This window comes from Parasteatoda tepidariorum, chromosome X2, assembly GCF_043381705.1.
Source record: "Parasteatoda tepidariorum isolate YZ-2023 chromosome X2, CAS_Ptep_4.0, whole genome shotgun sequence".
Taxonomy (NCBI): domain Eukaryota; kingdom Metazoa; phylum Arthropoda; class Arachnida; order Araneae; family Theridiidae; genus Parasteatoda; species Parasteatoda tepidariorum.
The window spans coordinates 307,714-332,002 of record NC_092215.1 but is presented as its reverse complement, the minus strand read 5'-3'; the positions used below and the strand labels follow the sequence as shown (position 1 = coordinate 332,002).

The 24,289-nt window shown below is 27.8% G+C and overlaps 1 protein-coding gene across 2 annotated transcripts in view; it reads right to left on the bottom strand.

Annotated features, from left to right (window-relative positions):
* Positions 1-2,937: 2,937 nt before the first annotated feature.
* LOC107440712 (3-hydroxyisobutyrate dehydrogenase, mitochondrial) overlaps positions 2,938-24,289 on the bottom strand; it is a 42,151-nt gene continuing 20,799 nt past the window's right edge. Inside the window, exons 5-8 of one of the 2 annotated variants that reach the window (XM_016053696.3) lie at positions 20,601-20,757; positions 6,072-6,244; positions 5,196-5,240; positions 2,938-3,224 (exon numbers count right to left, since the gene is read on the bottom strand). In XM_016053696.3, the coding sequence (XP_015909182.1) occupies positions 6,074-6,244; positions 20,601-20,757 (328 nt within the window). In that variant the 3' untranslated portion in view covers positions 2,938-3,224; positions 5,196-5,240; positions 6,072-6,073. Of the gene's footprint in view, positions 3,225-3,755; positions 5,241-6,071; positions 6,245-20,600; positions 20,758-24,289 lie in introns of those variants that run through there. The other variant, XM_016053695.4, reaches the window with a different exon arrangement.

Sequence of the window (24,289 nt, the reverse complement as noted above, 5' to 3'; positions counted from 1 at the left end):
TTTCATAAACAAATTAACATATTTAACGCTAAAATGTAAATGGGTATCCTTTTACACACTAAACTTCCCTAGCATTAAAACAAGCTAGAGACTAACATCAAGTCGCCAAAACACAACACAAAATACAATGAAATGCTTCATTAATAGCACTGAATGTGAATTTCAATTGCGAGCTGTCAAGAGGGAAAGCACGATAGATTGTGCTAAAAAGGTGCATTCTTTTGAAAGTATGCAGAAGAATTTCCAAAAACAGCAAAAGAATTTCTTTCTAGGAGGATTATAACTTATTTGGTGGTCACCAACACATACTTGCTTTATTAACGTTTAAAGGTGAAAGCAATGAAATGATGCCCAATTTTGATTTTTTTTTCTTTTATATTATTACCATTTTCATGTACTTAATGTATTAGCATTTTAATTGTCACTTGGAAACTCATCTCATATACAAATTCCTAGCAATATGCTGTACTCATTATTATATTGAGCTTTTATTATATCATAGTGAAATCATAACAGCACTTTGTATTAGAAAAAATAAGGCTAAAAGAAAAATATATTTTATATTAGGAATAGCAGGGCAACTATGACCCCTGACAAAAAAAGGAAATATCTAACCTTTTATTAGATCTTTCTTCAAATACATATATTTAACTTAATACTATTTAATGAATTAATTTTAAGAACGAAATTTATTGCTATTAAGTACAATGCAAAATTGGGTGTAAATTATTTTCAAAAAGCTTTATAACATTAGTTCTAAAAATGATTGAACTTCAATGTTCAGAATATTTCAACAAAAAACAGTAAAAACTGTGAAAAAAATATTTTTTTAAAGATGGTAAATACCTGACATGGTAAATAATTTGGTAACCCTAATCCTCACTGACAATACAACCCTACTGATAGTCTAACTTGTGATTGCCAAACAACAGAATAACATCAAACGAAACCCCTGTCCTGTTTTAACCACATGACTTTGTTAATGAATTGTATGTTTTTAAATTGCTTTTCACTTTTAATTTCAGAAATTTTTTACGTTCATTTTCAGATTTGGCATGATTGATAAAGTAAAACTAAGTTAGTTTTAAGAGAGACATAATGCATATTGACATGTATTCTAGAAAAGAATATAAATATTATAGGCAGTGAACACCCTGTAAATTACAGAACAGCGATGAGACATCTGTGCAATTCAAATGCAATGACAGAAAAATTACTGTCAGCAAGGATCTAATCTGCCCCATAGAAACTGGGTCCTGGAAGTTTTTGTACTTGTCCCCACCCAGAGAAAGATTGGGTGTTCTCCATTTCCAGCATTCACATGGCGGGTCCATGAACATGAACATGGTGGGTCCGCAAAATTAAAAGTTCCTAAAATGTAAGTTAAGAACTTTTCTAGAATGGTCTAAAAATTGGTTTCAAGTAACAACTGTATTCTTGCATGAGCAAGAGTATCACGATACCCAATTTCTTAATATGATTCCAATTTCAAAAATAGTTTTATAATCTATTATTGCTTTTATTAAAATTTATCAAGTCCTTTAAATTGTAAGGTATATGAAATTTTATATAATCTTAAGCATTAAAGTACCTTATTTTATAACTGACAAAACCCATTGCTCAAACATAACCAGTTGAATAGCTATTGAGAAGTACATTTAAAAAAAGTCATACTTTAAAAATTTTATTCTTTAGTTTCAAACATTACTTTTCAACACCTAAAAATTCAAGAAATTTTGGACTTCTAATAAAGTGATTATTGAGTAAATATTTCTTAAGGTAAATGAATTTAATATTTGAGTAAAAACATTTCCTCACAATTAGATCTAGGGAGAGAAAAAAATATGTAAATAACATAAGTTTAAACTTCTTATTTTTTAAATTGTCTCTGCCTATAACGTTTTGAAAAATATTTATTTTTCTTCTGAAGAATTGGTTTTGTGTTTAATTTTGTATAGAAATAAATGGCTAATTTTTTTTCCTAATGCGTTAACATTTTGTCAATTCAGGCATTTACAAGGCTTATTTGTTGGTCACTCTTTCAGGGGCACCATATTAGGTGGGCCAATGATGCTCCCACAGTAAGGACAGATAGTTCAGAGAATGAAAGAACATTCATGCCACGCCAGGATTCAAATCCAGAACCTTTTCAATGGAAGACCAGTTCCCTGATCCCTACAGTGCAGTTGGCTTGATAGTTAATATAGTAATTACCAATATTTTTTTAAATCAACAAAAAAAGCTTATATTATTATAATGTGTAGTTAAAAGAATCATTTAGATGTACAATTTAAAGAGTTTAAGCCAGGATAAATGATGAAACCCAAGCAATTAATATGTATTCTTAAATTATACGAAATATTTTTGTTGAAGACATCGGATGACTATGATAAAAGCAAATGAAGGATAGTAGTTTTTAATAATTGCCACAAAAACGTGATGTTTGTGCTTTAATTATTATTTGAAACAAGTATAAATTCATTAAATAACCATAAATAGTTTAAACACTAAATTTAGAGTATTGCTTTTCTTCATAAAAAAAAAGAGCTGGAGCAGTTTGTTGTAGCACAGGGTGCTTTGATTTGAAAATAAAATCTTAATAAAACAGTGTCTTTCAATGAAGAATGTAGTATAAGGTGAAATTTGGCATTTGCCGCCTTCTCTAAGAACCCTATCTGCAAACTTCAAAGTTAAGAATCAAATTTACAAGACTTATCAACAATGCATAGGAGAGAAATTAATTGATGTTAACTGTCAATCTTATTAACCCTTAACAAAATAAAACCCACGAAACTCTTCAGAACCCTTTACACCCAGAGAGCCACACAAACAACACTTGGTCGTAGTTCACATGTAGATGTATTTTTGTGACGTTTTATAATTAAGAGATTAATATTATCATTTTAAAAATATATCAGTTATTGTAAAAGACAGAAATAAAGTAAAATAAATCGAAAATTAAAATATTGTATACAAGATTCAACAATACACTGGGGCTTAGTTTTCAGAGCAAAATACAAAACAAAAATCTACATTGCACATTTTTATGTGCACTGAAGATGATGTATAGCATTGAAATTTGCACGTATTTTGAACATATATATTTGAGAACTATTTTTTATCTTGTATCTGTCTTTTCTTATCATTCTCGAGGTTTTTGATCTTCTTAATATGCTAGTCGTAATTTTTTATAAATAACCATCTCAGGATCGCTCCCCTGAAATCTGTAAAAAAAAAAATTTGTTTTAACCCTGTATACATTATAATAGCAGGAAACACAATTATTGTGCTCTTGTGTGAGGAAAAAAATAATGTATTGGGATAACTATATTATTTTTAATTGCTGAAAAAACTTAAGAGAAAAAAGGAACAGCTGAACATACTTAAAAATGCCACAGTAGATGAAATATCCTTTAATACCCCACATATTGCACACTGAGTAATCACCATTTTTAAAAAGACTAAAATAAGAAATATAATTCCTAGCATTCTTCCTGTTATTTTAGGTGATTTTTTAATTCCCTGTATTTTCAAAGGTGCTACCAGAAGTCGCAAAAGCGAAATGCAATGTCAGGCAAAAGAGTTTTTGACTTTCAGTGTTGATAAGTATAATTCCAAAGAAACACAAAGTTTTTTTCATCACTTTATTATACAACAAACTTTAGTCAACAGAAAACAAACAAATAAATGTAACACATACAAGCAACATATAAAGCTAACTTATCAAAAATGCACCTATTTCTAAGTATTCTGAGTTAGACATACATATTTAACAGCTAGCACCAAAGAAAAAATATATAACTAAATGTTTTTGAGATTCTATATATTCCATTATGTTTCTTTTTCATAAAGCATTGCCTTATTCACATTTTTGAAAACACAAACAGCCACTGTTTTACATATTCCTTCTGTGGGACTAGGAGTGGAGCATTATCACATTTATTGTCGGGATACAACCTCAAATGTAACTAAATTTATTTTTAATCGGAAAACAAAAATTAAATAAATTGAAAAAAAAAGGATGGAATGTCTTTCAGGGTGTGTAGCCAAATCTTTCAACAAAAAATACGCACCTTTTTAAGCACTCAAGAAAATCTTTTAAAGCACTATATACATTAACAAAATGCAAAATAATTTTCAAAGACTTTACATGATCATGATAAAATAACTAGTTTCTGACAAAGAACTCTTTTCTTGATTACCATTATAGCTCATACTTAGCCATTATAAAATGATCAAGAGATTTTTTGGTTCAATATCAGAGGGTGGAAAATGAAGCCTGAAATTGAGAATATCTTGCAAATTGCAGTAAAGTTGCAGATGAGAGAGCAATAATCTCACCGAACCCAGCTCAGTGGATGCACATGCAAACTCGCAAGTATTTCATCAAACATGTAAAATGATTGGCACTTTCATAGGCTATGGACGACAGTACGCCCAAAATAAATTGTGGTTGAATGAATTGGAAAACGTGTAATAGAACAATGTGAAAAGCATGCTTTTGCATAATACATAGTGAAAAAGCACATGGTAAAGAAAAAATGATTTTCGAAAAGGGAAGATTAAGCGCTTTTTAAGAACACCCAATGAAAAAAGCATCTTTAAGCACTTTTTAAAAACGCTACACACCATGTCTTTAAGTGTGTTGCAAAAAATTAAAATAAAAACCAATAAGGTTACAAGATTAGTAAATAAATCTATAATTAAATTACATTATTGAAAATGCATAATAAATTATAAAAATAATTGAAACAATTTAGTAGTAGTTCATTTTGATTGAATAAAAAATACAATTACAGGTTTACTATTGTTGAATATAAAGGAAATGATAAAAAAAAATGCTTTATTAAAAAACATAGCAGAAAATATTCATTTATTTATAAAATTGTAAAGAATTTTTAAATAGCAAAGCTTTTGAAAATTTTAACAGTTATTTTGCTTATTTAATACAAAATTATATCAATGAGGTAGTATAACTCCCACAAATATTTGTACTTTACCACCACTGAAGTAAATACAAATTCTAACCAAATTAAATAAGGGACACAGATAAAATTTCACTAAAAAATAGCTATGTCATATTCTGTTGATTCGATTTACGATCACAAACACTTAAAGAGTATGCTATTAACATAAACTTCTCCAAAAACATAAATAGGAATCAATTTAAAGCAAATTATTATTTATATATTTACACATTTGATCTTCCCCTTTAGCAGAACAATGAAAAGTACCATTTCCTAGAAAATAAAAATAAGAATATTAGATACACAAATTACAAATTTTTTTTATATAGTTTAAAACATAAAAAAATATAAACTAAATTAATAAATAGAAACTTCACTTGGTTAAAACAGTAAAATAATAGTCAAATTTAGTGAAATCTGAAATAGCGAAAATTTCAATGTAACAAATCATTTCAGAATCCCCAAATGAATCTCTATGGAAATAATGGAACAAAATAAACAATATTACGAAATTGATAATTTGATTTAACAAAGGTGAAAATAAGCAACAATTCTCATTTCTTCTTATGATCAAAACCCTTTTCCATTCTTCAAAAGTACACAATGATCTCAAAATTCATATATTTTTGCAACTTCAAAATAAAAGGTTTCAGATATGAAAGGGACATATCAAAAAAGGCTGATCATGTGAAAGGGACCGCCCTGAAACCCCAAACCATTCATGTTCGAAGAAGTAAAAATACATGTGGCTTTTCAAAAGAGTGATTTCAAGTTCAGTTTTTGAAAACGTGCATAATTTGGAGAAGTTTGTAATTTTTACTGGTTCTAAATAATTTGTATAGAAAAAAACTATGGATTACATAATTTCTGATAGGTAAGTGATACATAAATCCATTGTTCCTTTTAATTGAATTGTTTTTGTGAGCTTTTAAAATATTGGTTAGTTAGTTAGGGTAAGAGCTTAGTTAGGTTGTGAGCTTTCAAAATATTGGTTTTGGTTAGTTAGGGTAACTACTATTATACTATCTTATAAATCATCATAATACAATGAACTACTTAATTTTATATAATTAACAAAATAACTTTTCACTTAACCTTGCTTACCATTATTTTTTACCACTAAATGTATGTCCTTCTTGTAAATACAAAAACACAGATGAAAAGTCTCGATGTGGAAATCCACTGTTTGACATAATACGATAAATTTGGTGAGCTAAAGATCCTAAAGGAGTGGGTGATGATGTCTTAGTTGCAGCTAATTGAGCTAATCCTAAATCCTGAGGAAAAAGAATAATATATATGAGATAGTTTTAACAAACATAAAATTATTAACAAGCTTTTTGTAATACTAAACCAGTGATTCTCAACCTTTTTTTTTTCTTCTTGCAGCACACTTTTAACAATTTCGAAATTTGGTGGCACACAAAGAAAAAATAAGTTTAAAAATTTTTTACTTAACCTATAATACACTGTGTAAAATAGTTTATGATAATAATTTTGAATGTAAAATAAAATAATTGTACTACAAAAACAGCAGTACGTTTATTAAGGGACTAATTACAAGTTAACTGCTATCATTAGATTTTCTTGCTATTTATTGATTGTTAGCTTTTTTTTATAGTTATTAATCGTTAGTTTTTTTACATGCTATTTTTTTGTTATTCTTTGTTAACTTGTTTTTTTGGGCTAATTATTAATTGTTAGCTTGTGTTTTTGTTAGTCATCCTTTGTTAATTTGATTTTATAACTACTAATTGCATAGCTTATTTTAATTGTTAGCTTTTATTTCCTTTTGTAAGTTAATATTTCAGTTGCTTTCTTTTGCTAATTAGTAATTACTCATTTTAAGATTGCCAGAAACAGGACTATCGTCGACACAGCGGTAAAGTATGGAAAATTTTTAAAAAAAGTACATAATATAATATTATATATATACTTTTATTTAAATTAACCTTACTGGTAATGAAAAAAGCATTATAATTTTTACCATATGACTTATAAAATTTGGCGGCATACAAAAGTGCTGCAGCACAGTGGTTGAGAATCACAGTACTTAACAGTCAGGGCCGGATAAAGAGCCTTAGAGGCCCTAAGCACTAAAAGGATATTGATGCTCCTTAAATGTAATTAAAAATATCAACACAAATAAAAAAATATTTTTTTTAATATAATATAGTTAAGTAAACAAAAATAAATTTATATAACTGCAAAATTAAATAGTTTTTGCAGAGGGTCTGTAATGGGAATCAAAATTTTTCAATTAACTCTTTGAAGAGTTTTCAAACTAATCACATTTCTAATTTTAGAGCCAAACTAAAATAATTTTGACAATCCTGAAGTTTTATTTTTGAAAAAATTCCCTGTCCCACAAGCTATTAATTTTCATTTTGATTCCATAAAATATAACATATTTTAATTAAACTTTCTGAGTGTACCATTATGTCTTTTAATGTTTTTTAATTTTTTGCTAAAAATTAAGTGAAAAAAATACTTTTATTGTGGGTCTCAAGTAACAAAATCATGTAACGAAAAGCATCGAAATTTTGACCCTTTTCAAACATTAACAGGTCAAAAACTGAGAGCTACGTTTGTGAACTGAACCATATGAACCAATGAAACTTGAGAACCATGTTTCATAAACGGACTAAAAAGAAAAAATAATTTTATTTTTGTCACATCAAATTTTGTGTCATCAACAAAAATTATAGGCGCATCACTTTCTTAAATTATTTTATTCTACATTATAATACAAAATAAAATTTTTATTACAATCAATTATTACAGGGTGGCCACTCAAATCAGGTTTCAAATTTCCCTGATTTTTCCAGGTTTTCCAGTAAGAATCTTAAAATTTCCAGGTCAGAGTGTTTTTTTTTTTGTCTTCTGCTAAAGTGTTGTATGTTATATGTTATTTTTTATTTAAAGTGTTATTTTTTTAATATATCATCTTGAATAGATATGGAGGAAACATGTTTAGCTTGCAGAAAATAACACTTTTATTGAATAAAAAATATTCTTAAGTGCTAAATAGCTTTTGCACAGAATGTACCAAATAGCTATGACCCAAAACAACTTTAGATAAGTACTGTTTAATATACTTCTATTAAGGAAAAGAAGATAATTCCAGGTGATTAGAAACCAATAAATTTTTATATTTATCTACATTTCAATATAGAGCCATTTTATACTGTATTTTATCCAAACAGTGCTCTTTATAAAATTCATTGAAATAATTTTCCTTAAATCAATATCATAAGTCAAATGTTTAAATAATGTTGTTTGTTTCGAATTAGCACTATTATTTTAAGGCATATTCAGCATTTGTAAAGGAAAAATTTTTAAATTTTTTGTTCAATATTTCATAGAAGAAAAAAACTAGATAAAATTCTTAAAATTTTATTCTTTTTCTTATTAGAAATTTGAATATATTAAGAATTCCAATCTAACATGGTTTCCTAGTTTAGATAAGATAATTGTTTTTACATCTAGGCAACTCTGTGGTGTCAGAAAAAAATTAACATTAATTTCTTAGAAAAACTATCTTATAAAACAAAAGTTTATAATCATCAAACTTTTACATAAATATTTAATATATCATAAACCTATCGAAAAACAATTTGTTTAATAAAAACTGATTATTATAAGTTCAAATTAAACGGATTATTAAATGGCTGTCGGATGTAAATTGCATGAAAGCAAACAATGATTACTAATTTATAAATTGTCTAAACTCTGTGAATTAGTTTGTAATTTAAATGCAAACTCGACTGAATTTTGAAGCAGACATTTAAATAAAAAATTCGATGCAGTTGCTTGTGAAATATGATACATAGTGAATTCGAAATTTTTTACTTCAGTGTCAGACTCAAATTTCTCAAATTGGATAGAAATTTAAATTAATGATAACCATTATAATGACTGAAAATAACTTTAATTTTAATCTTAATGCTATAAATATTAATTTTCAATTAAATAGCTTCCTTAAATTTAAATTGTCTTATATTTCCTGTTGGAATGGTTAGATTAATATGTTTTATAACATTTTCCATCTTATAAAAGTTAGTTGAAAAATCACTCATTTTAACTATACAACGTATATTAAGAACAATGTAATATATTAAAAACAATATAAATAAAACTCATATTTAAGCAATATTTTCTTAAATTTAATCATTTAAAAAATCATGCAATAAGAAAGTGTTTTTGTTTTTTTTCATTTTTAAAAGAAATACGGGAAAAAATTTTGAAAGAAATCACTAGTTTTATATCCAATAAAAAAAAATTCTATTGAAAAGAAAAATAATCACTGTACATTAAAAATAAAAACATTTTTTTACTGTATTATTAGCCTATAACAAATTTTTCTGGGCACAGGAAAAAAAAATAATAATAGCTTTATTTATTGCCTGCATAAAATTAAATAATCTCTTTGTAGCAGACAATATTTACCGATACTTACTTTTTCTTCTATTTAGTGGCATAGCTAGCAATGAACAAGAAAGAGCATATGTCCGTTTGTAGCATAAAAGATGGGCCAAAGTTTTGAAAAAAAATTAAAGATTAATTCCAGAATAAATTTTTCTCTCTTTTTAATACCCCCTCTTCAGTTTTGTTGACCAATTACAGGACCAATAAATAACTAATGATTTTTATCCCATTTACCTAAAAATTGAATAGGATGTGAGTTATTGTTGTAGTTTGCTATGCAAGTTGGTTTAATATTTTTTTCACAAAATTATTTTTTTCTTAACTCAAAAAAAAAAATAAATAAATAACTACAGAATGTTCTGAATTTTTTTCTCTCCAAATAGATAAATTTTTCAAGTTCTAAGCAAAATGATTGATTGAAAATGTACTAAATGAAGTGAAATTGTTACTAAAATAATTAAAACTGAGGTGCTTACCTCAAATAAATACATAAAATGAAATTAAAAAAATATCTAAAAACTTCATGGATCAATTTTAAGTTATAATATAAATAATGAACAATTAATTAATTCAGCTCACAGACTAAAAGCAGATTTTTTAAAAAAAAACTACTTTTATAAACAGAAGCAAATATACTAATCCTTTATTCCGCATTCACCACATTTTTGTCTTTCCTAAATTGCAGAGTCCCATAATCACCAAAGAGGTCAAAGATTTCTCCATTCATTTCCCAACATAAAAGAGTTTGAAATGACATTTTAGTTTAGCAGGGTAATAATGAAGAGAATTTTAATGCAAGTAAAGTATTGCTGAGTTGATGATATTTCAACTATTTTACATTAAATGTACATCTAAATAAAAGTGGATATAACGGATGGTAAAATAATTTAAAGTAAGAGAAAAATTCCAGCTTTTCTTTGAAATTCCCTGATTTTTCCAGGTTTTTATCCAAATTTCCCTGATTTTTCCAGTGTAAAAAAATTCCCTGATAATTCCAGGTGGGTGGCCACCCTGTATTAATTACACTCAATTTATTTATAACAGTCAAAAACATTCTGCACATTTAATGTGTTGAATATACAGTTAAAGTTCTGAATTAATAATAAGTTAACTTTATAATTAAATGATTATATCTTACTATATTTTGATTTCTTGTCTGCGAAAATAAACAACAGAAAGTAAGTTTTGTATTTATGTCATCGACTGATAGAGCGATTTCTGTATAAGGCACAATGTGCTTGTATAATATTTATATATAACAATAAAACAATGTGGTTATATTTTATAACAAATCTAATACACGCAATGTTATTTTAAGATAATTATGTGCTTAGAAAAATATTACATTTTCTTTCTATAGCAAGATAATCATAAATTAGAAAAATTTAGATTATGGAAAGTTTTATTAGCATACAGTCCTTCACGCTTAATTGCATATGAGCTAAACTCACTTATACAAAATAATAATAATATCACCAAATTCTTTTATTATATGAAAATGTTAAATCTCTTCATAATTTTTGTTAAAAGGTAAGTGAAAAATATTTTTATTGTGGATCTCAGGTTAATATTCCCATAAAAAAGACAGATTTTAAAGAATTTTTATAGGGAATACTACAAAAGCATATAAAAGCTCAATACAGTATAAAAACAAAATTAATAATCAATACAACAAACAACTCTGTCCACTATAAACAGAATTCAATACCAGTTTATTAACAAACAGGAAATATCTCAAAAAGATATTTGATCACTTTCTAAGTAGCTGAAATGCTTCAAATTCAACTCTTATTCTATTGACAAAACAAGTTACGATTGCTTCCGAATAACTGATGTTTCAGAAGCTGGTTCTGAAAGCTATGTTTATAGTCATTTCATTACTAAAGGGAATTTTTCGTTACAGTAAATACCAAATCCTTCTTATATTGAGTTTTGTATAAAAGTGGTAGACTGATATATTGATTAATTTATAACACACAATATGCTTTTATATTGGATTGTACTGAGCATTAATTTTATTAGAAATTTACTTGGAGAAGGAGCTAAACGAAAAAAAATCTATCAGTTTTATTTATTTATATATTTTGTTTACATATTCTGATGGGAATAACAAAATGATTCATGCTTGCCTATTTGTCTGACCACAGCACAGCGAGGTTTTAAATGCAAATACATATCAACTGACTATAAAAAAAGACTACATGCAAGTGAGAGAAAATTTAATTATAATCAATTAGAAAACTTCTCTTTTCTCACTTTCAAAGCTTTTAAATCAGTTAAATTTAAAAAACAACTTATCAATCAATTACATTGATACAGATCAATTTTTAATTAGTTAAAATAACTTAATAATTTAACTAGTATTTTTTATTGTGTTCAGGATCTTTGAATGTGCATAAATAATCTAATATTATTTTGAGAAGTTTTATATTGTTCAAATATGATTTTAAAAAAGGATTAGAAATGTTTTAATACATTAAGTTAATGCACTAATATAATATGTTGCTTTATATTATATTTATTATAAAACAATATACTGCAGAGCACCGGTTATCCGAACCCTTATTATCCGAACGTCCAATTATCCACAATATGTCTGAATTGGGTTTTTTTTTTTAAAAGTTTAGAATACTTTTTAACCTGTTGACTATTTTTCTAAATTAAGAAGAATAAATAATATCCCCTACATCCGAAGACCATATTTAATTTACAACCCTTTTAGCAGTTTTCTTATAGCAGCCATACATACATGTATCATGATACAGTTAAACCTACCAACCCCTTTACAACTGAAAATTATCTTCCAAGAATGCGAGCTTCATTTTGATAGTCTACAATGGTTGGAATGCAGAAGGAGTTTTTGAATAGATAAGTGCTGAAGTTTTATAATTGGGGAATGGGTAGTTGTCACTTATGGTTAATGATTAGTGATTACAGTGCTTGGAATAATAAATCTTGGAATAAAATTCTTAACAGAAAAACTGAAGTTTCTGAACCAGTAGATCTTTCGGATGAAAATGATGAAATTGTTGCTGAAATTTTGAATGAAAATCGGAACTCCACAGACGAAGAGGAAGAAGTAAGCAATCAAGTTCAAGATAGTGGACCTTCTCATATAGAAGCATGCAATTCATTAGATATTGCAATTAATTGGCTAGAACGTCAAAATGATGCTGATCCAGTTCAGTTGATTTATTTAAAAAGAATAAGGGATAAATGGTTGCTAAAAAAAAATGCATCTCCTTTGAAACGAAATCTTTGCTGGATTTCTTTTGCAATGGAAAATAATGAAAAATATGGTAANAAAAAAAAAAAAAAAAAAAAAAAAAAAAAAAAAAAAAAACGAAATATGATAAAAATAATTCAAAATGAAAAAAAAATTAAAAAAAAAGTTAATTATAAATATTTAAAAATTGAAGGTAAAAAAACTTTTAAACACGCCAAAGCTATTTTAGATAGTACTACCAGTCCTAAGCCTACAAAAGGTGCGAAGGGAAGTTAGTGCATAAATAATAATCATGTACACTAGATTTTAAACAGTTTTCCAATGATCCGAATCATGTTCGGTCCCGAGCAGTTCGGATAATCGGTGCTCTACTGTATTATATTTACGGTATCCGACTAGTGTCGACAGCTTTTATTAAAAATATTTACATAAATTTCGAAAAACTTTTTTTTTATTATGTGTAAAACTAGCGAAAAAATTATCATTATTATTTTCTTTTTATAAGGCCATTTTTGGGTAAAAACAGGGTTGCCATAGAAAAAAAAATTAACAAAATAGTTGCTTTTAGAAGCCAAATGCATGAAAATAGTTGTCAAAATAAGAACAAAAATGTTTCAATAATATGACTGAAATTTTATTAAATGACTTAATTGTCATATATTATGATCCATTTAGTCAATTTGGTGGCAATTATGATAATTTTTATATAAAGTTATGTTAGTTTTCCAGCACTAAATTTTTATATAAAAAAATTTGTATATTTTCAGAAAATTAAATACATTTAATTACTAGGATTCATTCAAAAAAATACTTAAAAAAAACATACTTTTGTAGTGTATCTACCATTACAAAAATATAATACTAATTCACTAATATATAAGACATGTTAACTTGATACTACGGTGGGGTACCTTTTTATAGACAAAGGTTTACATTTTCGATACTGTAGAAAACCGATTATCCGAAATCATTGGGAGCATCGCTATTCCAGACAACTGATTTTTCCGGTTTTCTGAATCGATACAAAACACTATTTTTTTTATTGTTTATGATACCCAAGGAAAAATGATAATAATAGCTTTATATATTGCCTGCATAAAATTAGATAATCCTTTTGTAGCAGACAATATTTACTGATATGCCTTTTACTTCTATTTAGTGACATAGCTAGCAATGAACAAGAAAGAGCATATGTCCAGTTGTAGCATAAAAGATGTGCCAAATGTTTGGAAAAAATGTTTTATATGAATTCTAGAATAAATTTTTATCTCTTTTTTATACCCCCTCCCCAGTTTCATTGACCAATTACAGGCCCAATAAATAATTAATAATTTTCATCCCATTTAGCTAAAAATTGAATAGGATGTGAGGTATTGTTGTAGTTTGCTATGCAAGTAGGTCTAATTTTTTTTCACAAAATTATTCTTTACTTTACACAAAAAAATAAATAAATAAATAAATAACTGCAGAATGTTCTGAAATTATTTTTTTTCTAAATACATACATTTTTCAAGCTCTAAACAAAATGATTGATTTAAAATGTTCAAAATGAAATTAAAATGTTACTAAAAAAATTAAAACTGAGAGATGCTTATCTCAAATAAATAAATTAAATTAAAAAAACATATTAAAATTCAATTGATCAATTTCAAGTTGTAATATAAATAACTTAAAGTACAACATAGTTGCAAAAATTTTATTGGGTTACTGAGGTGAAATACATTATTTTAAATTAACCTGAAGGAATATTTATATTGTTTCTCTTCATATTTTACTTCATTTTATTAAAAAAAGGTGAAATAAGAGATGAAAAAAACAAATGTAATGAAAAGAAAAGCAGTGGTGTGTAAAAATAATTAATTGTTAATTTAAAGTAAAAATATTTATTATTAGCAAAATCTTGCTTTACACAAAAAATAATTTGATTATATTAAATCCTAGTGCTACAGTACAATTAATTATATATTTTGGTGCCGCATGTAAAACATCAAAAGCCCCGCATCGACATTGTCGCAGAACGTTACAGAGTTCCTGCAGAAAGATTTTTCTTTTGAAAAGTAAAAAATTTACATTTCCTTTTTTACAGAAATTTATGCGTAAAATATTTGTATCATGCATTTAGATAATCACTTTTTGATGCGCTCAATTTACACCGAGACTATCGTAAGTTGATGTAATGTTTCAATTGTATTTTCAACAGTCATTTACTGATTTTCACTAGTTTTTTAAAAATCCAAACAATATGGAAAATTCGAATCATGCATTTGAGCATTTATTTTTTAAGGCAATAATTCTATCAAATTTTTGGAAGTTATTGCTATTTATTTCTTCATAGTTTTTAAATCCAATACATTTTACACGATATTATTTATTACAACAACCCTCATTTCCATACGAAAGAAGCGTTTGAGGAGTCTGACTTATGTAATTCCGTCATGGAATTTTTTTTTTTGGCAATTACTACTATGGATTTCATGATATTTAATAATATTTTTCTTATTATTGTGATGATTATTCACAAAATGCGAAGAAGTAAATAGTATGTGCATCCCCCCCCAACAAAATGCGAGAATATCACCCATAATATTAGAATAAGAAATTATTACATGTTCAATTAGAAAAATTATAGTTTTTTTTGTAAACACAGCATATTTGTTATTTTAAATTAGTAACATATATGTTTTTTAGAATTAAAAGTATCTTACAGAAAGATATTAGTGCTAGAGAGTTTAGTCGCAGATAGCTCAAAAAAAACCTCTGCCGCAGGGATCAAAAGTTTATCTTGAGAATTTTTTTTTAAAATCAAAATGAGAAATGTTTCTACATATTTGTGCAAGATAAACTGTTTTGTTATAGTTTACCATAATTATTATTCTTTCCATTTTCTATTATAAATGTGATTTTTTTTTTAAAAAAAACTGTACTTTGTTACAGATTCCCTTACCACGGTTGAAAATTTCAAATGATGTTGCCCTTCTTTTAACAGCCTATGACTTATTAAAAACTGATATTTATAAGTTAAAAATCATTATTTCTAAATCTTCAATTTTTTACCTTGGAAATGATACCTAGTTTACTTAATATTAAGTTTAAAATTTTGGTCATCCAGTTGCCCAACAGGAAACCTGTCCCTGTACAGTGCAGAAGAAAATAACAAAGTTTTGCTTTCCTTCATTTTAATAAACCAATATAAATAATTATTTTTTTCCATTCTAAGTTTCTATATCATTTAACATGTTTTCCATATATTCTTTGGTTTTTGCCAGCGTTTTAGGGCAGAAGGAGAAACAATTTCAGAAATCTCAAAATAAAAGTTATCATGAAATCCAGAAAATCATCATCAATGCAACAATTGTAACAATTTTGCTATTAGCCATTGGTTGACTTTGCTGAGAAAAATAATTCATTGGACAAAAGCTTTCAGAAAAAGAGTGCAAGATAAAATCTCTAAATAAATTATAACCAATTATTTTTTGGAGAATTTTAGAAAGCTAAAAATACAAAAACATTTTGAATAATTTTGTTAAAAGAAAAGAATACCCCCAAAGCATCGGAACAAACTTGAACAATTAATGAATTCAGCCCACAGACTAAAAGAAACAAAAGCAAATATCCTAATCCTTCCTTCCACATTTTTGTCTTTCTTAAACTGTATAGTCCCATAATCTCCAAAGAGGTCAAAGATTTCCCAACATAAAAGAGTTTGAAATGGCATTTTAGTTGAGCAGGGTAATAATGAAGAGAATTTTTCTTCAAGAAAAGTATTGCTGAGTTGATGATATTTCAACTTTTTGTATGGTAAAATAATTTAAATTAAGAGAAAAATTCCAGCTTTTCTTTGAAATTCCCTGATTTTTCCAGGTTTTAATCCAAATTTCCCCAACTTTTCCACGTTTTTTCAAGTATAAAAAAATTCTCTGATAATTCCAGGTTTTCAAGGTGGGTGGCCACCCTGTTTTTCATGTCTGATTTTATAACTTAAAATATCGTCAGCATTAATTAATTAACATATTTTAGATTAAGTCCTTGAATTATTAAGATTGAGTATGTGAAAATGTGATCATTAGATTAGATGAAGAGTTATTCTGAGGTGCTTTTTTAATTTTGCTCACAGTATGTCAAATTTGGTCATTTTAACACAAGCTGGAGTAGAAATCCTGACTCCTCTTAAAAGCAAATTATTCATTTGATCTAAAACTTTATTACATTACAAAATACATTTAATTACTAGGATTCATTCAAAAAAATACTTTAAAAAAATATACTTTTGTAGTGTAAAAATTAAACTTTTATTACATTATAAAATGTAACTAATTTTTCCATATTAATTTTGAAACTAAATAAACTTTTCCATTGACAAGCATACATAATTGGCAGTAGAAATAATCTATTTAAAATTCATTAATTAAATAAAGAGTTACCCTATGAAAATCCCACAATGTCGTAACAACATTTTCAATCATCTATAAATGGGAAGGAGGAACAAAAGTTAAACTAACTTATTGGTACTTTTGATGTCAGTCGTAAACAGGGTTCGAAAGAACCCGGGGATTTTTGAAAAAACTCGGGGGAAATTGGGTTTTTGCGTTTCGTGATCATAAACTTTAAAATTTTATTGTGAAAATATTTTTATTTATTAAATAGTGTTGTATAAGCTAAAAAATAGAAATAAATCCAAAAAGTTTATATAAAATATCTATAATAAAATTAAAACAAGTTTAAATAATGCACTATCCCTAATGCATGTTTGAATCTTTATTGTTAAATACATAACGTTAGAAAGTGATAGAAAGTAAAATTAAAATTACGTATAATTATAAAGAGTATCAGTTACTTGTCCCATTTTTCAAATATTTAACCTTAGAAAAAAGACTGCATTTTCAGATAAATTTTAACTTTATAATTTCAAAAAACAAATTCATCTTAAAAATATAAAAAAGCATACATAAAAAGATTTAGCTTATTTTTTTAAAACCAGAGAATAAAACTTCTAATTTGTTTATTGTTGTTTTTTTGTGTGTTTGTTTTCAACTTTTTTAAACATGATTAAACGAAATAAAATAAATTATATTCAAATGAAATCTTAAAAATAATATTTAAAAAATCTTAAAAGTAATATTTTAATTTTTAATTGTTTTTTAATGGTGATTAACTTTCTCCAAATAGTTAAAAATTGTCATCAGATGTTAAGAATTAACTTTAAAAAAGGTCCATTTTTTCATTATTATTATTATCATACAGCAGATTCAAAGTGTCTACATTTCTCTCTTAGATGATGATACACATTTACGAGTTTTGTAGCTTTATCTATTCCTAATGTATTTCGTATAGTTTACTGCACACCAAACCGAAAGTTAAAAAGTCTTTCGATAGAGACAGAGGATGCTGGTACTGAGTGTAAAGAAAAAAGAATTGGCAGAAATAGCTTACATTTTTTTCTCTCCATAATTTTCCACTATTTTTTGATGAAAATTGTTGAATAACAGTGACAAGCATCATTGATTTTGGAAAGTATTCAGGATCGGAAATTTTGAATGCCATAACACCTGGCAGAAATTTTGGATGATGCTTAGAAAGACAGTTTTCAGCTAATTGCTCTTGTTCATCATTTAAAAATTGTCCCCTTGTTTCGGGATCCTGGATGCATATGCTAATAAATGAGGTGGTTGAACAGCCTGATGGAATCTTTTTACAAAATGTTTATGGGGTTCTAGTTCATCGCATGATAGTAAGTTAATTCATATTTCACCAGCTTCTGAAATTGAAATGTTTTCTGATGGAAGCTTTTTAAAACTTCAGAAACAATTGATAACTGTTATTCCAAATTATTAGTTTATTGGTAAAGCCCAACATTATTTAATATTTTTGACATATTATTATTGAATTCATTTTGATGTTCAAGAGCAATCTTTATATTTATTACAATATTTATGATAATTATTGGCTAAGTTTTTACGTGGTCACAATATGAACTCCACCTAGTATCATTTGGTAATTGGGGCACCAAGCAGTTTTTTTTTCATTTGCCCATCCATGTGCTTGATGCACATTTCTAAAATACTTGTTAACTTCCATGATGCGTCCAATGATAGTATTAGGAGATACGTTTTTTTCAACCAAATTTAAAAAAACCACTTTGTCAAAAAACCACCAAGTGGGTTTTTTCAAGGTGGGCCCACCTTATAAAACCCGGATGGGTTTTTTCAAAGTGGGCCCACTTGGCGAACCCTGGTCGTAAAGAAAATCCCGGGGAATCTTGCTTCTTTTTCCAGCCTCATTGCATTATTATAACTTAAAAAAGATGAATAGTCAACGAAGGAAACTCTCTTTTATTAGCCCTCCTACTTTTTTGTAACAGAAGTCGTCACTAAGAAGGGCAATTTAAAAGTATCAAGCTTATATCTCATTAAATAGTATTTTTTACTTAAAAAGGGCAAAAAAGTAAAGGGTGGCAATTAGCGGTCCCCAGGATGTTTCAGAGATGAAACAGATGCTTAGACACATCAGTGTAGTAAATCAATTTGTTACTCTTGTTTACACAAAGCTTCTACCCTGCTCTCTAGTTTTGTACTTTAGGTCTCAGCTATCCACCACTGTTTCATACACAGGATTGCCACTCAAATCTGGAGAAAAAAATTCCTTGTGTTTTCCCTGCACATATTAAACACAATATATTAAGAGGAAATGCACAATCACAATGCTCTTGAGTGTGTCTAGCTAGTTGATATTAGTCTAACTATACTAGTTATAATTGCTTATTTTAGGTGATTTTTAAATTCCATGTATTTTCCAGGCTTTCCCTATTTTCCTTGTGGAATGGCAACTCTGACATTAATTAAAAATAGTACATTTAAACCTCAACATCCTTGTAACTTCTGAACTTTTGATCTTATTGGCTAGTACTTGGTCTCACTGAATTCAGACAAAGGAAATAAACTAATAACAAAAAAAAAGAAACAAAATAAACAAGTAACAAAACCTCATTCATTTTTTATTTATTTTTTTGAATATCAGTAATAAGACTCCTTCCTCCTAAACTCAACACAGAATTTTTGGAATTTTCATGTGAGCCTCCATAAGCAAATTCCAATATATCCCAACTTGTTATTGTGAACGTCTACTTAAAACCTTACTTTGACTGTACTATATTTTTAACACATAAATAATTATGCTGATTTAAAAAAAATTATTAAGAATGAGAATAAAAAACTATGTGAATACTAATAGCTAAGGCTGGGCGATAAATGAATACTTCAGAAGTATCGATTCTATGCAAATATTGCCTATCCGATGTTTGGACTGGCAATTTTTTGAAGTATCGGAAATTGTGATTTACTGAGATGCGTACGATATTTCCTGATGTATTGTTGATATCAATGTCTACACACGTGATGTTGAGCATTGTTCCTGATAGTACTTCGATATCTGCAAGTTCATGCAAAGAGTATATTCCTCTGTAAGTGTGCAGTGATTGCTATGACAATGATCGTTATCTTTCCTCGTCTTTTTTACATCGTGACTCATCATTTTGCTGACATGATTAATCCGAATGTGACTGAGAATCGAAGTGTTGTTGACTCTCTTAGTTACAGAAGGGGTTTCTTTTTAATTGTGTGTGTGCAAATCCTGATCATTTTCTCACAATTTATCCAGCTGTTTAGTGTCTTTAACCGCTATTTTTTAGATATCTTCAAATATTGAGAAATAATTATTAAAAAATGCAATGTCGATTTTCAAAAAAGTGCAACTTACCAATTGGGAGTTTACACAGTACTAAATGTAAAACATTAATGTACCGAAACATCAAAATATTGCAATGTTAGCGTGACTATACATTGAGCCAGTGTCAAAATTTTGACATCGCCTAGTGCTACTAATTGCTAATATCAAATCACTAAACACACTTTAGATAATTAAAGTATGAGTACTAAATGTTTTAAGTATTAATTAGAGTGAGAAATTTCATTATTAAAGTTTACTTTTGCCATTAATGCAGTTCCAAATCCACCTTGATAATCATTGGAAGCAGGAACATCAGGTAAAACTCCTGGAACTGGATTATATACCTCACTAGCCCATGACCTTCCAGAAGACATATTTAGAAGTTTGCCCATCATTTTTGGGTCCAAACCAAGTCTGTGGAAACAAAAAGCTTATTAAAAAATATAAAGAGTAAATATTATATTTATAAGAAAAATAATTTATTTCCAATTCACTTACAAGATTATGAAAATATCATTCGTTTTTTTAACAGTTTTGTAACAGATATTGCCATATTATGGCTTTAGTTACTTATAGTAAGATTCTATGCTTTCTAAATTTACATATTTTATTCGACAAGTTTAGCATTGAATCTCTTTATATCAACGTAATATCCCCGTAGCAGAATCGCAGCAACATTGTTACAGAACATTACAGAGGTCTTGCAGAAAGATTTTTCTCTTGAAAAGTAAACAATTTTAGTTTTCTTTTCTACAGATATGTACACGTAATATTTAAATCATGCATTTAGATAATCACTTTTTGACGCGCTCAATTTACGCCGATAGTGTTGTAAATAGATGTAATTTTCCGATTTTATTTTCAGCAGTTACTGATATTAATTTTCACTAGGCTTTTAAATATCCCGATATATTTCAACAAAATGGAAAATTCGAATCGTGTATTTGAGTTTTTCTTTTTTAAGACAGTGATTCTATTGAATTTTTGGCAGTTATTGCTATTGATTTCTCCAGTATTATTTATTAATACAACCTAAGCTTGAAACGAAACTCGCATTTGAGTTATCCTTTTTTGAGTCCGTTTCCATGATTTCGTTGTCAAATTTTTCGGCAACGGATTTCATATTTACGAAATGCGAAGAAGGAAATAAATAGTGAGTTTTTCCCCCAACAAAATATATGAATAAAAAATTGTTACATGTTCAATTATAAAAAAAATTATAATAGTTTTTTTTTGCAAACACAGCGCTTTTGTTATTTTAAATTGGTAACATATATGTTTGCTATTATTAACACTAAACATACCAATACTTTTTAACACAACACAATACAACATACAAAAACCGGTCTTTTGACCGGATATGGTATGTTTAGTGTTAAAAGTATCTTGCAAAAAAATATTAGTGCTAGAGTTTTGTCGCAGATAGCTCGAAAAAATTCTGCCACAGGGTGTAATATGTCCTTGCTACATGAACACTTTTATTAAGTTAAGATAGTAATGAAGACTATTGTTCAGTAGGATATTGGGAATTTTATGAACATAATATGGAAACTAAAGCATTGTATGAATCTTTACAAGAAAAACAATTTATTTCCAATTCATTTGCAAGATAAATAAATATGAAAATATCATTCTTTTCTTTAGTAGTTTTATAACAGGTATTGCCATATTATGGCAATTATAGTAAGACTAAAAATCTATGTTTTCTAAATTTACTAATTTTATTCTACATTTTTAGGGTTTAACATTTTTATAACAGATATTTCCTAGGTTTTATTACTTACAGTAAGATTCCATTTTTCTAAATTTACTAATTTTATTCTACATTTTTAGTATTGAATCTTTTTAAATTTAATGTAATATGTCCTTGCTAAATGAACACCTTTATTAAGTTAAGATGGTAATGAAGACTACTGTTCAGTAGGATATTTTGGATCTTATGCACATAATATGAAAACTAAAGCATTGTATGAATATAAATCTGAAAGAAAAATAAGCACAGATTCATGATTTAACCAGGGTTTGCAATAAACTTCATTATCCAAGTCAAACTTTTTGATGGTCTTCCATTGGTGGGCCAACATAATCATGATGCTAACCATCAATAATTCCATCATGAACCATTATATTTTTGGTAGTATCCAACATAAGTAACCATCATCCCAGTGCAGGAATTCAGACTGATTTATGATGGTCCAACATAAGAATAGCAACTTGTTTAGATGGTTTGTTCACGTTGAACCATCAGAAATTTATCTTAGTTTCTTAGAAATCAAATGTTGGAACGATTATGAACCATCATCACCCCAAAGTAGGAATTCAGACTGATTTTTGATGAGCCAACATAAACAAATTGTTTTGATGGTATATTCCTGCTGAACCAACAATAATTATTCAACCATCATGCAACATCACGAATTTACATCATGGTATCATAGAAATCAAAAGTTGGGGTGATCGTGAACCATTATCATCCTCATGTAGGAATTCAGACTGGATTGTTGGTCCATGACAATCAAACTTCTCTTGATGATTGACAGGGTACTAGCATACGGTAGTACACATTAGTATTAAAGTAGCATGATTGAAGTTTGATGGCATATCAAAAACCATGAAGGCATAATGGAAAATGTTGGATGATGGTAACCATCATCAATCGCACTGAAACCAACATAAACCAGCAAAAATTTTGACTTAGATAACAAACATAGTATGTTTTTTTAACATTACACTAGTGTACAAAACTCAAGTTAACTCTATACAATTGTCAAAATATTTCTAGCAAAATAATTTGCTGTTTATCCATGTACCCCTTGTACAGTAAAGACTAGATCAGGTTCATGACACCATGTAGCTCTAACAGCCTCCCTATTCTATAGCAGAAACAATAAGGGCAAGGAATCTTTCCAGTCGACAAATTTCAAGCATTTGATTTGGCCTAATTCTAACAGGCTACCACATTGGAAGAAGTTTGACTTTACTTCTATGCTTGTTATGAATAATGGAGCAACTTTTTCATTAAGTAACAATATTGATAAAGTATTAATAATAGCAGTTTTGAAAATATTATTTCTTTTCACCTTAATGAGTATTAAAATTCAAATTTTGGTCAGTTTTTGAAATTTATTTACTTAGTTATAAAGCGAAATGTAAATAAACAGCATTGGTTTAAATAAAGCTAATATTTTCAAACTTGTATCATTCAGAAAGGAACTAAGATGAGGTTTTTAAGGACAAACTTTAAACTCATTTTTTGAAAGCCCAAATAAAAGATTTGTCTACACGAGTCAAGCTCTTGGAAGATTTCTCAGTCTAAGAAATTAGACATAATCTAAGTTCTTGGTCAGGTGAAGTGTTAGTGCATACATAAAGTTCATCTTTTGGTCTGCTATGTGACAGCAGACGCTATTTCAATTTAGTTCTCATTTCTCTACAATTTTTTTACTGGCTATACTCAAACATGAATAGTTCTTTAAAGATTGTTAATGGGATTATTTATTTACCACCAAAAAATTTAAAAATAATTTTAAAAAACAAATTTAAAGCAAAAGAAAATGCAAAATAAAATTTTTTGTCATTTGCTCAGTTATTAAAATTTTAAGTATCCAGTTTTATTTTATTTTATAACTGTCGTTGAACAGCCGACCAAATATTTTGGATTTATGACTGCTAAAATTTTCAACTTCGTAGCCTTGTAATTCTGAACTCCATCCAGAAGACAAGGGAACTCCTGGATCAAGTATTGGGAGAAATGTGCCTTCGTGGAGGACTTTTGATGGAACTAACCCACATATGTGTTACATGGAGTGGAAAACCACAAAAACCACCCACGGTTAGCCTGACGTTCAAGGGACTCTAACCCATGATCCCTCTACCACTGACAATATTTTACATCAGCACTGTGGCTGGCACTAGTCAGATGCAGAAATCAACCAGCCATCACTGG